A 13284-nucleotide genomic window follows, 5' to 3' on the forward strand; every position below is an offset into this window, starting at 1 on the left:
GTGTGCCGTACGGTACAATTTCTTTGGGGTGTCAGCTTTTCTGCCTGTGAATTTGTCTTATTTGAGAAATATAAGGCACCCCCCTGAAAATAAGACGTAGCACAACTTTTGGAGCAAAAATTAATATAAGACAGTGTCTTATTTTCGGGGAAACACGGTAGTCATCCATTTGTTCTGGGGGGAAAACATGCTCCTGTTTTGAAGCGCAAGTTCTGCTCACAGAATATTCCAAAGAGAAATAAGGAAGAGTCATTTAGCTGAAATGAGTTTCCAAACCATCTTTTGCCACAATGGCCTAAGCCAGACAGAACTTTCTCACAGCTGAACCTCCTTTGCCTGATTTGCTGAAAGAAATGGCGTCACGTTCCATCCGAACCCCTGCTCAGCGTGTCCCCAATTGGTGCATGAGCTCAGCCAAACTGACTCTGGTTCCCTCCCAGATGTCTTGCACCATCAGCATCTCGCAAGGGAGATCTTTTTTTCTTGAAATGGGTAGTTAAGCATTGTAGATCCCAGAGAGACCTTGGCTAAGGGAAAGGTGTGTTTTCTGTCCTCCCCAGGGCTTATTCCGCATTGCTGCTGGAGCCTCCAAGCTAAAGAAGCTGAAGGCAGCGCTGGACTGTTCCTCCTCGCACCTGGATGAGTTTTACTCAGACCCTCATGCTGTGGCCGGTAGGTGGACCCCAAAATAAGAGACGCCTCTTCTTCATGGCACTGCACCAGGCTTGGAGGGGTTCTGAATCTTCTTGGGGTGCGGTGGGGAGAGAGAGAGAGAGAGAGACCACTGGTGGCCGTACCTGTTTGCTGGTTTTGAAATTGGCCACAACTGAGGTCCTCAGTTTTTCTCCATTAGATTCTGTTCCACTTGCTGAGTTTGTTCCAGAATATTTTGCTTCTTCCCCCAAAAGTCAGAATAGAATAGAATAGAATTCTTCATTAGCCAAGTGTGATTGGACACAGAAGGAATTTGTCTTGGTGCAGATGCTCTCAGTGTCCATAAAAGAAAACATACATTTGTCAAGAATCATGAGATACAACACTTAATGATTGTCACAGGGGTCAAATAAGCAATGAAGAAACAATCAATAAAATTGTAAGGATACAAGCAACAGGTTACAGTCATAAGGACATAAGTGGGAGGAAATGGGTGATAGGAATGATGAGAAAAAACTAGTAGTAATTGTAGTGCAGACTTAGTAAATAGTTTGACAGTGCTGGGGGAATTATTTGTTTAGCAGAGTGATGTCGTTCGGGGAAAATCTGTTCTTGTGTCTAGTTGTCTTGGTGTGCAGTGCTCTGTAGTGACGTTTTGAGGGTAGGAGTTGAAACAATTATGTTCAGGATGCGAGGGGTTTAACATACTAAGATTAATATTCTAGGAGGCCCCTTTGGGTCTTTCATACTATTAAATGTATTAAATGTGTGACCTGAAACATGACTCTGGGTCAAGGAGACACTGATCATAGGCAGCCCTTGCAAAGCCGCTAAGATATGGCTGGCTCACAGCAGATGGTGACCGGTTTCCCTTCTAGCTGACCCAGCTATGCCGTGTTGACAGGACTTCTGGTTGTCAGCTGCTTTCCGAGTGCAAAATCTTCAAAGCCATGTTGACTTTCCCTTTAAACCATGTAAATATTATGTTGATTTAAAATGTCTGCACCCACCTTGAACCACCTGGTAGAAAGGCAGCTAACAAAAAAAGAGGAGCATTTTTAGATTGGTTTGTAATTTTAATTTAACTGGATCGATTTTATTGTAGTGTACTCGCATTTACAAAAGAGGTATAGAATAATAGAATTGGAAGGGACCTTGGGGGCCTTCTAGTCCAACCCCCTGTTCAAGCAGGAGATCCTATACCATTCCAGATAAATGGCTATCAGATCTCTTCTTTATAATGTCCACTGATGGAGCACCCACAGCTTCTGGAGGCAAGCTGGTTAATTGTTATAATTCTCAGAAAATGCCTTTCATTCTAGTTGGATCTCCTTGGTAGTTTCCATCTGTTACCTCTCGCCTTGCTTTCAGGTGTTTTGGTGAATAGGTTAAATCCCCACCCCCTGCCACCACTTTATTTGTGACAGCCCTTCAAATATTGGAACACTATCCAGTTGACAGGTCCCGTCAACTAGACAATGTAGCTTGGTGGGACCTATGGGGAGAGCCTTCTCTGTGGGGGCCCCGGCCCTCTGGAATCAGCTCCCCCCCAGAGATTCATACTGCCCTCACCCTCCTCGCCTTTCGTAAGAGTCTTAAGACTCATTTATGTCATCAGGTTTGGGGCAATTAGATCTTAGCCCCTGGCCAACGAATGATTGTATGATTGCTGTACGAGTGGGTGTGATTGATTTTTAATTTAATTAGGGATTTTAGATTGCTTTGTAATTTTAATTTAATGGGATTGATTTTATTGTGATGTACTGTTGTTTTAATATGTTGTAAGCTGCCCCAAGTCTTCAGAGAGGGGCGGCCTAGAAATCCAATTAATAGCAATAACTATCATATGGCTCCTAGTCCTCCTCTTTGTTAGACGAAACATACCTGCAACCGTTCATCGTATGTTTTAGCCACCGTTCCCCTAATCATTTTTGTTGCCTTTCTCTGCCCTCTTTCTAGAGTCTCAACATCTTTTTAATATCATGATGACCAAATCCTGATACAATATACCCAGTGTTTTTTTACTAGTGCAGTATGAAGCAGTACTATCTCTTCACATGATCTTGACACTCTCCCTCTGTTGATGAGGCCCACGATGGCATTGGCTTTTTTTAGCAGCTGCAGCTCATGGCTGGCTCACATTTAAGTGATTGCCCACATTCTTATTTCTGTGGAGCCAAGCGCCCCGAGTCTACGGAGAGGGGCGGCATACAAATCCAATAAATTATTATTATTATTATTATTATTATTATTATTATTATTATTATTATTATTTAAAACTTAGTTTCCTGCCATTTAAAAATCAAGTGTAGGAGCAAATGATAAAAAAATATATTTTTAAACATGCTTTTTTAAATAATTGGTGTGAGTTTAAAAGAAGGGGTTTCACTTCAACGCCTCTGGGCAGGAGATAGGGGGCCCTCCTGGGTAGCTGCACCGATCTTCCTGTTGTAAGAGCTGCTTGTATCCCTTTGTAGCCTAGCTAGGGCATGTCCAGTGGCAGCAGCCAACCTGGTTCCCTTTGACTCTCCTTCCTCCTTTTTGCTTAAGGGGCCCTGAAGTCCTACCTGAGGGAGCTGCCGGAGCCACTGATGACCTATACCCTGTATGAAGAGTGGACACAGGTTGCAAAGTAAGGATGGTGTCTTCTGGGATCTCTGGTTTTGCCTTATCAACACTTGAAAAAAGTTGTGCTTGAACATCACTTTCTTGATTTACTCCTTGCATTTCTTTCGCTGTTCTTTTTAAAGCAGTGATGTTATGTTTTCATTTTGTTTTATCATTTTTTTCTGGCTTACTGTTGTAAGCTGCACAGAGTAGCCCCACAAAGAGATGGGTGGCAAATAAATTTAAAATTAAATAATAAACAATGATAAGACTTCTGACAAGTCTACATTGACCAATTGGTATTTTGTGAGCAGCAAATTAATTTAATAATGATAACAATAACAAAAATAAAGACTACTGTTGCATTATTTTCCTGCAAACTGGTTAATATTTCTAAGCAGATAATGTAGGATCTGCCCATTTTAGATTTTTCTTCAGCAACAGCTAATAGCAGCTTTGCAAGTAAAGCTCTTTTGCACATGGGAATAAAAGGTGAGTCTCGCCTTTTAGGTGAGTCTCAAGAGAACATTTTGTTTTCCCTTAGCATCCAGGACCAGGATAAGAAACTACAAGACCTGTGGAGGATTTGCCAGAAATTGCCAAAGCCTAATCTGGCTAACTTCAGGTAAGTCAAGCACTCGAAGGCTTTCCAAATGGATTTGCCTTTCTTCCTTGACTTTAAAATCCCAGGATGCAGAAACTCAAAGAATGTATTCATTGTAATACAGTGGAACCCCGACATAAGAGCTGCTCTACTTAAGAGCAACTCGAGATAAGAGCTGGGAGGGGAGAGATATTTTTGTTCTACTTACAAGCCCAAATTCGAGATACAAGCGCCAAGGAGCTGTCTCCTGAAGCCAAACGCTAACTTCCGCGTTCGGCTTCAGGAGACAGCTGCGAAGCGGCGCGCGTGTTTTAAAAGGTTGCAGCCGGCCTGGGGGGCTCGGGGGGGTGCTTGCAGCTTTCTTTCTTTCTCTTTTTCTTTCTCTCTTTTACCTTCCCTTCCTCTATTTCTTCTTTTCTTTCTCCTTCCCACCTTCTTCCCTCCCTCCCTCCCTTCACTCATTCCTCTCTTACTCTCCCCTTTCATAAGTTTCCTTGCTTCCTTCCTCTGTTCCTGTCCCTTCCCCCTTTCTTTCTTTCTTTCTTTCTTTCTTTCTTTCTTTCTTTCTTTCTTTCTTTCTTGCTCTTTTTCTTTCTCTCTTTTACCTTCCCTTCCTCTATTTCTTCTTTTCTTTCTCCTTCCCACCTTCTTCCCTCCCTCCCTCCCTTCACTCATTCCTCTCTTACTCTCCCCTTTCATAAGTTTCCTTGCTTCCTTCCTCTGTTCCTGTCCCTTCCCTCTTTCCTTCCTTCCTTCCCACCCTCCGTCCATTCATTCACCCATTCCTCTCTTGATCGCTTAAAGCCGGTCCCTGGTGCAAAAAGGGTTGGGGACCTCTGTCCTACAGGATTGGGTGGCAAAGAAGTTGAACATATGTAAATTTAAAAGTTTAAGAAAGTTTACAAGTTAAGTGAAAGAAACTTCATTATTCATTTATATGTACATGTACATTTCTTCATTAAAAACATGTCTTTCTGCATAATTTAGACTAACTTTGTGAGTTTTTTGAGGGCTGGAACCAATTAAAATTATTTACATTAATTCCTATGGGGAAAAGTCGTTCGAGATAAGAGCTGCTCGACTTAAGAGCCCAGGTCCGGAACGAATTAAACTCGTATCTCGAGGTACCACTGTATTATGACCTCCCTTGGAAATGGAGGGTTCTGCGTTGTTTGCCACTTTTCAGTTTGCAGTACAAATGCTAGTCTAGAGCAGTGTTTCCCAACCTTGGCAACTTGAAGATATCTGGATTTCAATTCCCATTCACTGGCTGGGGAATTCTGGGAGTTGAAGTCCAAATATCTTCGAGTTGCCAAGGTTGGGAAACACTGGTCTAGAGAATGAAAATCCTAGGAGCCAGATCTACCCATTGGCAGTTAAGTTCTGGGACATGAAGCAAGGGTTTGACCTGGAGGTACCTGACACTCTGTTTATAATGTCCCAAAAGAGGAATGGCAACTTTAAGGCCTGTGGACTTCAACTCCCAGAATTCCCTAGCCAACCAGGTCTTAAAGTTGTCATGGTTGAACACCCATCTTCTGGATGCAGGGCTGTTCCTGAGCTGCCACACAGTCTCTGTTTGGCTCAATCCCCAGTGGAATATAGAGGAATCATACAAATGTAAAGATAGTCCTACCATGTCCAATATGAAGGAAAACCATTTCGTTCACTCATGAAAGGGGGATGCCAAGCCTTTTCATAAAACCCTACAGAGACGGGGAACTCAAAACCTCCATCTATGGAACTGTCACTTAGGAAATTTCAACAAGGACCCCAGTGGATTCTGTTTTCCATTGGGCTCTGAAGTACCATGAGTAAGCCCCCCTAAGAGTTTCCCACTCTTGTATGTGTGCTCCTGTCCAAGCAAGAATTGAAACTCACAATGGTTTTGTGTGATTTTTGTACCTTATTTCCGTCTAGGATAGCCTGAGCTGAGTATAGTAGGGCTTCAGTTTTCCTGTGATCAGTAATATCATTTGTTCTGGGCAAAGGCCTCCGGAGCAAACCCTAACTCAGAAATCACTTTTTATGATAAAATCCCACTCTTTATTCGAAATCAAGCATACATGAATGAAACGCAGGTTTTAAAACAGCACAGAAGCAATTAATTATCTCTTTAGAGCTAGCTGTAATCTACATAATCTATATTATGTAACCCGCTCCCCCCAGATATCAGAGTTGCCCCCACCCTACTTGCCTTTCGCAAGCGCCCTTAAAACCCACCTCTGTCGTCAGGCATGGGGGAATTGAAATTTCCCTTCCCCCTAGGCTTATAGAATTTATACATGGTATGCTTGTATGTATGAGTGGTTCTTTAAATTGGGGTTTTTTAGATTGTTTTTAATATTAGATTTGTTTACATTGTCTTTTTATATTGTTGTTAGCCGCCATGGGAAGAGCACCAGAAACTTATTCTATTCTGCGTTCCTGAGATAAAGCCCATTCATTTACTTAAACATATGCATCGGCTCACCAAAGTTTTCCCTAGCGCAGCTTCCAACAAGGATTGTCTTTTTTGAAGCAGAAATCATAGTTTTAAAGCTTCGTTCAAGCACACCCCCAATTTCACGTCTCTTCCATAAAGCGGCATTGATTCTCCACGCCCCATTTCTCACAATTCTTTTCCTTTATACAGCCTGGAAGTGACATCACACCTCAAAGAGGCTAAGGCTGTAAGCTAATACCTTTTACTCTGTAACTCCTCTCGCCTTGAAAGCAATCTTCTATAGCAAGAGTTGGTCCAATTGCTTTCCACTCTCATGTCTTCCTCACTCTCTGACTGGGACCATTCCTCCACTGTCACATCAGCCCCCTCTAGTGGTTCATCAGGCTTACTCAAGTCACTCTCTGCCTCACTCTTGCTCTCTGCATCAGCTGGCAACCCCACTGGCCCAGGGTACCCAGAGGGGCCTGGCTCATCCTCCTCAGAATCTGACATGACTTGAGGTGGACAAGGAGCACTCACAACACCTTTGATTCCCCATAGAGCCTAACGCTGATTATCCCTTGCAGGTATTTGATCAAATTCCTTGCAAAACTCGCACAGTATAGTGACGTTAACAAGATGACTCCTAGCAACATTGCCATTGTGCTGGGCCCAAATTTGTTATGGGCCAAGAATGAAGGGTAAGTGTTAATTCTAATACTTGGAATTGCCCAACCATCAGAATCCTCAGGCAAATCACCACTGGTCTTTGGCCGCTCTTCTTTGAACTGCAGCTAGGGGGCCTTTGGCCAAGGAACCAATATTTGTAGGGTTAGATTTTTGCCAAGTTCTTTAACAGAAAAGATCCAGCGCAAACTAAATCATTGCATAAGAAATCAGTACGGAGTATTTATGTGCCATTTGTTTGTTTTTGTGCAAGAGAAATTTATGGCATCACAAAGGATATTTTTATTATTCAGTTCTGCAAGTCCTAAGATGTTGTGTTGTTGCGGAGAATTCAAAGACAGATGAAGATCATTGCAGGGTGAAAAAAAGCCAAAGGCCTTACTTTATTAGTGAAGAAAGCCAAAAGAGCTAAAAGCAGCAACTTATTCTAACTAATCCTAACTTATCCTAACTAATTTCACAGAACACTTTTTATAATAATCTATTCTCTATGCAGTTAATACACATGTGCAGTTTTACATGAAGCTGTAATTCATAAGCATGCCAATATTAAAGATAACGCTGCAGGTATATGATAGGGGTTTACAGGAAACCTGTGAGAAAGCCAGGCAAAGGAATTTGTCTAATGGTACCAGCTAGTACTCCCATCCCTTCTCATGATCTCATGCAACACTCTCTATTCCAGAGAACATGAACTTTCCCTGAGCTTTCCAGGCCTACCCAGAAATCTGTAATTGCAAAGCCTGAGCAAACCACATGCTAACTTATGCTAACAGCATAATGTGAACCAAGCACTCCTGTGCAGCTTCAGGTGATATCTGGGCATGCCCATCCATATGACCTTTGACCTACACAAGGAATACTACACTAAGATTGTCGAGGCAACCCTTCTCCACAGATTTTCAGAACACAGGAAGAATGGAGGGGTCAAAGGCAATACTTGAGGATGTCACCTAAGAGCAAGATAGGAGAAGACTCTGTCCTGTTGGTCTCTGGAAGCTTCAGGCAGCATCTTCAGAAGAGCTACCCCTGAAAGCTAGGCAAGAGAAGAAGCCCTCAGAAGGAGTGGACTTTAAGCCTCTCATTTGTGTCCAGTAAATAGTTGGCAGAAACCTAGACATTCCACCAGGCATCCCTTGACCCAGGGGTGAAATTCTGCAGGTTCAGACAAGTTCTATAGAATTGATGTAGATAAGAACATAAGAGCCATGCTGGATCAGGCCAAAGCCCAATGAGTCCAGCATTCTGTGTCACACAGTGGCCCACCAATTGTCCTTGGGGATCTTGAGCAGAAAGAGAAGGCAAGACCCTCCCTTTCCTTTAACCCCCAATAAATGGTACTCAAGGGAATCCTGCCTGCCTCAACCAACATAGAGGCGGCACATGGACATCCATTTCAATAACCACCTATGATACACTTGACATCCATGAATCTGTTTAATCCTGCCTTGAAGCTATCAAGGCTGACAGCTGTCACGACCTCTTCTGGAAGGGAATTCCATCAACCAAGGACTCTCTGGGTGAAGAAATATTTCCCTTGATTTGTCCTCACTTTCTTACCTATGAGCTTTAGGGAGGGCCCCCTCATCCTAGTATTGTGTGATAGAGAAAAGAATTGTTCTGTCTCCACCTTTTCTATCCCATGCATGATTTTATACCCTTCTATCAAGTCACCCCTTAAACGCCGTCTTTCAAGGCTGAGGAGACCAAGGCGTTGCAATCTGGATTCATAAGGGAGGTGCTCCATTTCCTTTATCATTCTTGTGGCCCTTTTTTGCTCCTGGCAGCAATGACAGCGATTATGCGCAGTTCAGAGAACCGATAAATCGCAACAACTGACTGGCCCCGCCCCCTCCCCGCCTCTCCCACTCACTCCTTCTCTCCTCCTTCTCTGGCTTGTACACACAGAGCAAACATGAGAAGGAGGCAAGAAGCAGCCAGATTGAAGGCTAGAAGACTTGGCCGTGGGTGTGGCTTAGTGGTGTGGTGCCACCCCCCTTTGCCGTGAGTGACATCACATTGGCCTTGCCCACTGAATCACGTGGCCCCATCAAGCCACACCCACAGAATTGGTAAGAGGGAAATTTGAATGTCACCTCTGCCTTTCGATCCCTGCATTTTGCCCCCCGTGAGCAGGATTGATTCGGTCTCCTCAGCTTCCTTGAATGCTGAGAACATCTTTAAAGCTCCTGCTCTTCTCTCCCCAGCTCCCTTGCAGAAATGGCAGCGGCAACCTCAGTCCACGTGGTGGCCGTAGTTGAACCCATCATCCAGCACGCTTCCTGGTTCTTCCCCGAAGGTAAACAAAATGCTTTTTCTTCTCAGCATATAATCTCAATTGTTCTTCCGAGGAGAGATGGTAGGCTAATGGTGAGACTGCTGTGCTGTTTACTTATGATATTTTTGCATCCTTGTAAAGGACTGAAAAGAAAGAGCTGGAAACATCTTTTGTTTTTAAATATACACTGCTCCAAAAAAAATAAAGGGAACACTTAAAAAACGGAATATAACTTCAAGTAAATCAAACTTCTGTGAAATCAAACTGTCCACTTAAGAAGCAGCACTGATTGACAGTGAATTTCACGTGCTGTTGTGCAAATGGAATAGTTGTGCAAATGAAATATTCAATGAGAATATTTCATTCATTCATATCTAGGATGTGTTTTTGAGTGTTCCCTTTATTTTTTTGAGCATTCATTCTAACAAAACATTGAACTTACAGCTTTTATTACAAGTTTTGAGTGCCACTGTAATTTTTCAACTTGCAGGTTCTGTTTGTTTATTAATTTTTATGCCACTCATCTCCACTAGAACAATAACACTTAGACATATAGCACTCTACATTGCTTTACAGTTCTCTGTGAGTAGTTTACACAGTCAGTTTCTTGCCGCCGACAATCTGGGTCCTCATTTTACCTACGTACCTCTTCGGAAGGCTGAATCAATCTTGAGCTGGCCAGGATCAAACTCCTGGCTATGGGCAGAGTCAGCATTCAATACTGCGTTTTAACCACTACGCCACCAAGGCTGTAAGGTGACTGGGTGGCTTACAAGGTTTGAAACAAGCAGAAAAATAATTAAAGCATTAAAACTATAGAGATTATGATTATAAACTGAAACCAGAACAAAGATCTTCTTACCCTGTCAGGCACCTCCAGCTGTGAACAGCCGCCCTGAGTCCTTCAGGATTGGGTGGCATAGAAGTCAAAATCAATCAATCAATCAATCCACACACATCCCCGAGTGGCCCCAGGCCAACCAGCAAAACAAGTTTTAATTCCTTCCGGAAGAGCAAAAGGGAGGGGGCACTCGCGCATGAATGATAGCATGTGCACACGCTCTTTTGTCACCCAAGGAAAAAAAGGTTCGCAATCTTTGGTGGTGGAGTGTTCCACAAGGATGGGGCCACAGCAGAAAAGTCTCTTCTTGAACCTGCTGCTGGAGTCCCTTAGCAGACGGAATGTGTAGCAGGTCTCTTCTGGCGGTGCGAGTGAGGCAGGCTTCTCCCATTGGGGAAAGACGGCTCCTCAGATACCCCCGGAGCCATGCCGTGTAGGACTTTAAGGTAACAACGAACATCTTGAATTGGATCCAAACCTGTAACCCAATGATGGCGAACCTTTTTTTCCTCGGGTGACAAAAGAGTGTGTACACGTGCTATCATTCATGCGCGAGTGCCCACACCCATAATTTGATGCTTGGGGAGGGCGAAAACAGCTTCCTCTGCCTCCAGAGGCCCTCTGGAGGCCAGGAAAGGCCTCTTTCCCAACATCTAGTGGGCCCAGTAGGCTCGTGTTTCACCCTCTCCAGGCTCCAAAAGCTTCCCTGGAATCTGGGGAGGGTAAAGACACCTCCCCCCATCCCCCTGGAGGCTCTCTGGAAGCCAAAAATGTCCTCCCGGAGCCTCTGTGCAAGCCAAAAATCAGCTGGCCGGCACACACATGCATGTTGAAGCTGAGCTAGGGCAATGGCTCACGTGCCAGCAGATATGACTCCGCGTGCCACCTGTGGCACCTGTACCATAGGTTCGTCATCACTGCTGTAACTGATGCAGCTTGCACATTGTTATATACCCAACGCCAGCGACTCCGGGACTGTGCGTGCCACTGCATTCTCATTGTGTTGCGTTGCTTTATCTGACTGTTTTAATCTGGAAAGGGAAATAAAAATGAGTTTACCTTAATGCTTGCAAGCAGAAGCCATAAGGTATTTCTGTCCTCTGAAATTAAGTTCTTGACCCCAAGGCGGTGTTCCTCCGAACCGCTTGGATTTTCATTTTTATTCTCTGAATTTGCAGAGCTGGATTTCAACGTGTCCGGAGCGTTTGTGGGGCAGCCGGCCGTGAACTCCAACCACCTTCCAGCTGGGGGTGACTATGACTCAGGGACCCTGGAGCGGAAGAGGCCGGTCAGCATGGCTGTGATGGAAGGGGAGCTCCTGAGAAAGGAAAGGTAAAAGGAGCGCTCCTTCCCTTCCTCCGTCCTATTCCTGGGTTAGCCGTGTAGGCAGCACTATTGGTTGCTGTCTAAGTTAAGTTAAAGGTGCTTCAAGCTCATTCAGAGGTCACACGCTTGGGTTGAATCAACAGTCCCTTCCTTGGCAAATAAGGAATCAAGATTTATTTGTCCAAAGAAGGAAAACAGATCAGATTGTTATTATGAAAGAGTCCTCTTGGCTCTTTCAACACCCCCCGCCCCACGAATGTTGCATAGTGAATGAAGTTTGTATTGTGACAGAAGTTGGCACTCATTTCTAAGTTAGTTGGCACTTAGCACAGTCTTGTGCCTCTGAGAATGATTACTTTCCTGCTATAAATTAGCAGCCAATCAAAGAGGCTCCATCCAAAGTGGTTTAGAGCAGGGATCTCCAACTTGAGATCCCTGGCAAACTTGAATTCTGGGAGTTGGAGGTCCCCAAAATCTTAAAATTGGCAAGGTTGGAGACCCTGGTTTAAAGTATACTGCTCAAAAAAAATAAAGGGAACACTCAAAGAACACATCCTAGATCTGAATGAATGAAATATTCTCATTGAATCCTTTGTTCTGTACAAAGTTGAATGTGCGCAACAGCAGGTGAAATGGTTTGTCCGTCAGTGTTGCTTCCTAAGTGGACAGTTTGATTTCACAAAAGTTTGCATCACTTGGAGTTATAGTGTGTTGTTTAAGTGTTCCCTTTATTTTTTTTGAGCAGTGTATTAAAAACATCAATGGTGTTCCTTTCTTTTCTAAAACACCTTTTTTTTAAAAAAAAATTATCTTTATTAAATGATTTTTTAAAAACAAGATGAAATATATAGTACAAATATACACACAGAGGTGGGCTGCTAAGGTTGAAATGTGATGTGTGCTCCGCCCCCTAGCAGAGTCCAGCACAATTACGCTACTGTGCCTGGGCCACGGCCGCACCTGTGTGTCCGTGCGTGATTTCACTACCTGCCCAGGTGTAGCGTAATTGCGCTAGACTCTGCTAGCACTCAGAGCCATGGGGGCGAGCACACGTCAGTGTTTCACCTTAGCGGCCCACCTGTGTAAACAATCTTTCAAGCAGCAAGACTGGAAGGCACCAATGTATCAAGGTGCTCATTGTGTCAGGCCCAAAGGCCTCATTCCAGGAAACCTGGAAGTTTCTCTAAGGGATTCTGCAGAAGGGCATCGCGTGGGTTGAGAGGCTTTCTGGAAGCCTCCGTCCGAGGGGAGCTGGGCATGCCTGGGGCCGTGGCCAGCCAGCCCTGAGTGGTGCCTTTCCCCCCCTTACTGCAGCCTCAGGAAGATCCAAAGGTAACGTACGTGCCGTTCTCTCTTTCACGCCGTGTTCCATGCATGATAGAAGCCCGAGCGAGAGCTCACGCTGTGGAAGCGGTAGGAGCAGGCGCCCCTCGGGATCCGCGTAGGGCCCGCAAGAAGGGGGTCCCTGCTGGCAGCCCTCACAATAAACGGCTACGAGCTCCTGGTCTCCTGCACCCACCCCCTTTTTTTAAAATAATCCACAACTATCCAAAGCTCGTTTGTTACGCCAGTCGGCTTCCCAGAAATTCTACCATGTCTCTGGAACACCAAATTTCAGTATGGAAATTTGTTGCGACTTTAGTTTGAAGAGTAGTTAGCACAGGTTATTTACCTGTGTGCTTTGGGGCTTCCCTGAACGCTGTTGTATCCTGACTTCCAGTGTGAGTCAGGTGGCTTCTCCTTGCCTTCCTAGCAGCTAGACCAGGGATCTCAAACTCACAGCCTGGTTGAAGTCCAGGTATCCTAAAGTTGCCAAGGTTGAGAAGGCCTGACCTCACAGAGATGGCTCTGCCCACATTCAT

At 44.4% G+C, this 13284-nt stretch overlaps 1 protein-coding gene across 6 annotated transcripts in view; it reads left to right on the forward strand.

The window, feature by feature from the left end:
- The window catches only part of ARHGAP17 (Rho GTPase activating protein 17), a 100979-nt gene that overhangs the window by 74613 nt on the left and 13082 nt on the right, over positions 1 to 13284 (forward strand). For all 6 annotated transcript variants that reach the window (XM_070760870.1, XM_070760869.1, XM_070760872.1 and 3 more), the window contains exons 11-16: positions 561 to 672; positions 3205 to 3286; positions 3806 to 3886; positions 6878 to 6991; positions 9185 to 9276; positions 11275 to 11428. In XM_070760870.1, coding sequence (XP_070616971.1) covers positions 561 to 672; positions 3205 to 3286; positions 3806 to 3886; positions 6878 to 6991; positions 9185 to 9276; positions 11275 to 11428 — 635 coding nt within the window. The remainder of the gene's footprint in view (positions 1 to 560; positions 673 to 3204; positions 3287 to 3805; positions 3887 to 6877; positions 6992 to 9184; positions 9277 to 11274; positions 11429 to 13284) is intronic.

The sequence above is a fragment of the Erythrolamprus reginae genome, chromosome 9, assembly GCF_031021105.1.
Source record: "Erythrolamprus reginae isolate rEryReg1 chromosome 9, rEryReg1.hap1, whole genome shotgun sequence".
Lineage (NCBI taxonomy): Eukaryota > Metazoa > Chordata > Lepidosauria > Squamata > Dipsadidae > Erythrolamprus > Erythrolamprus reginae.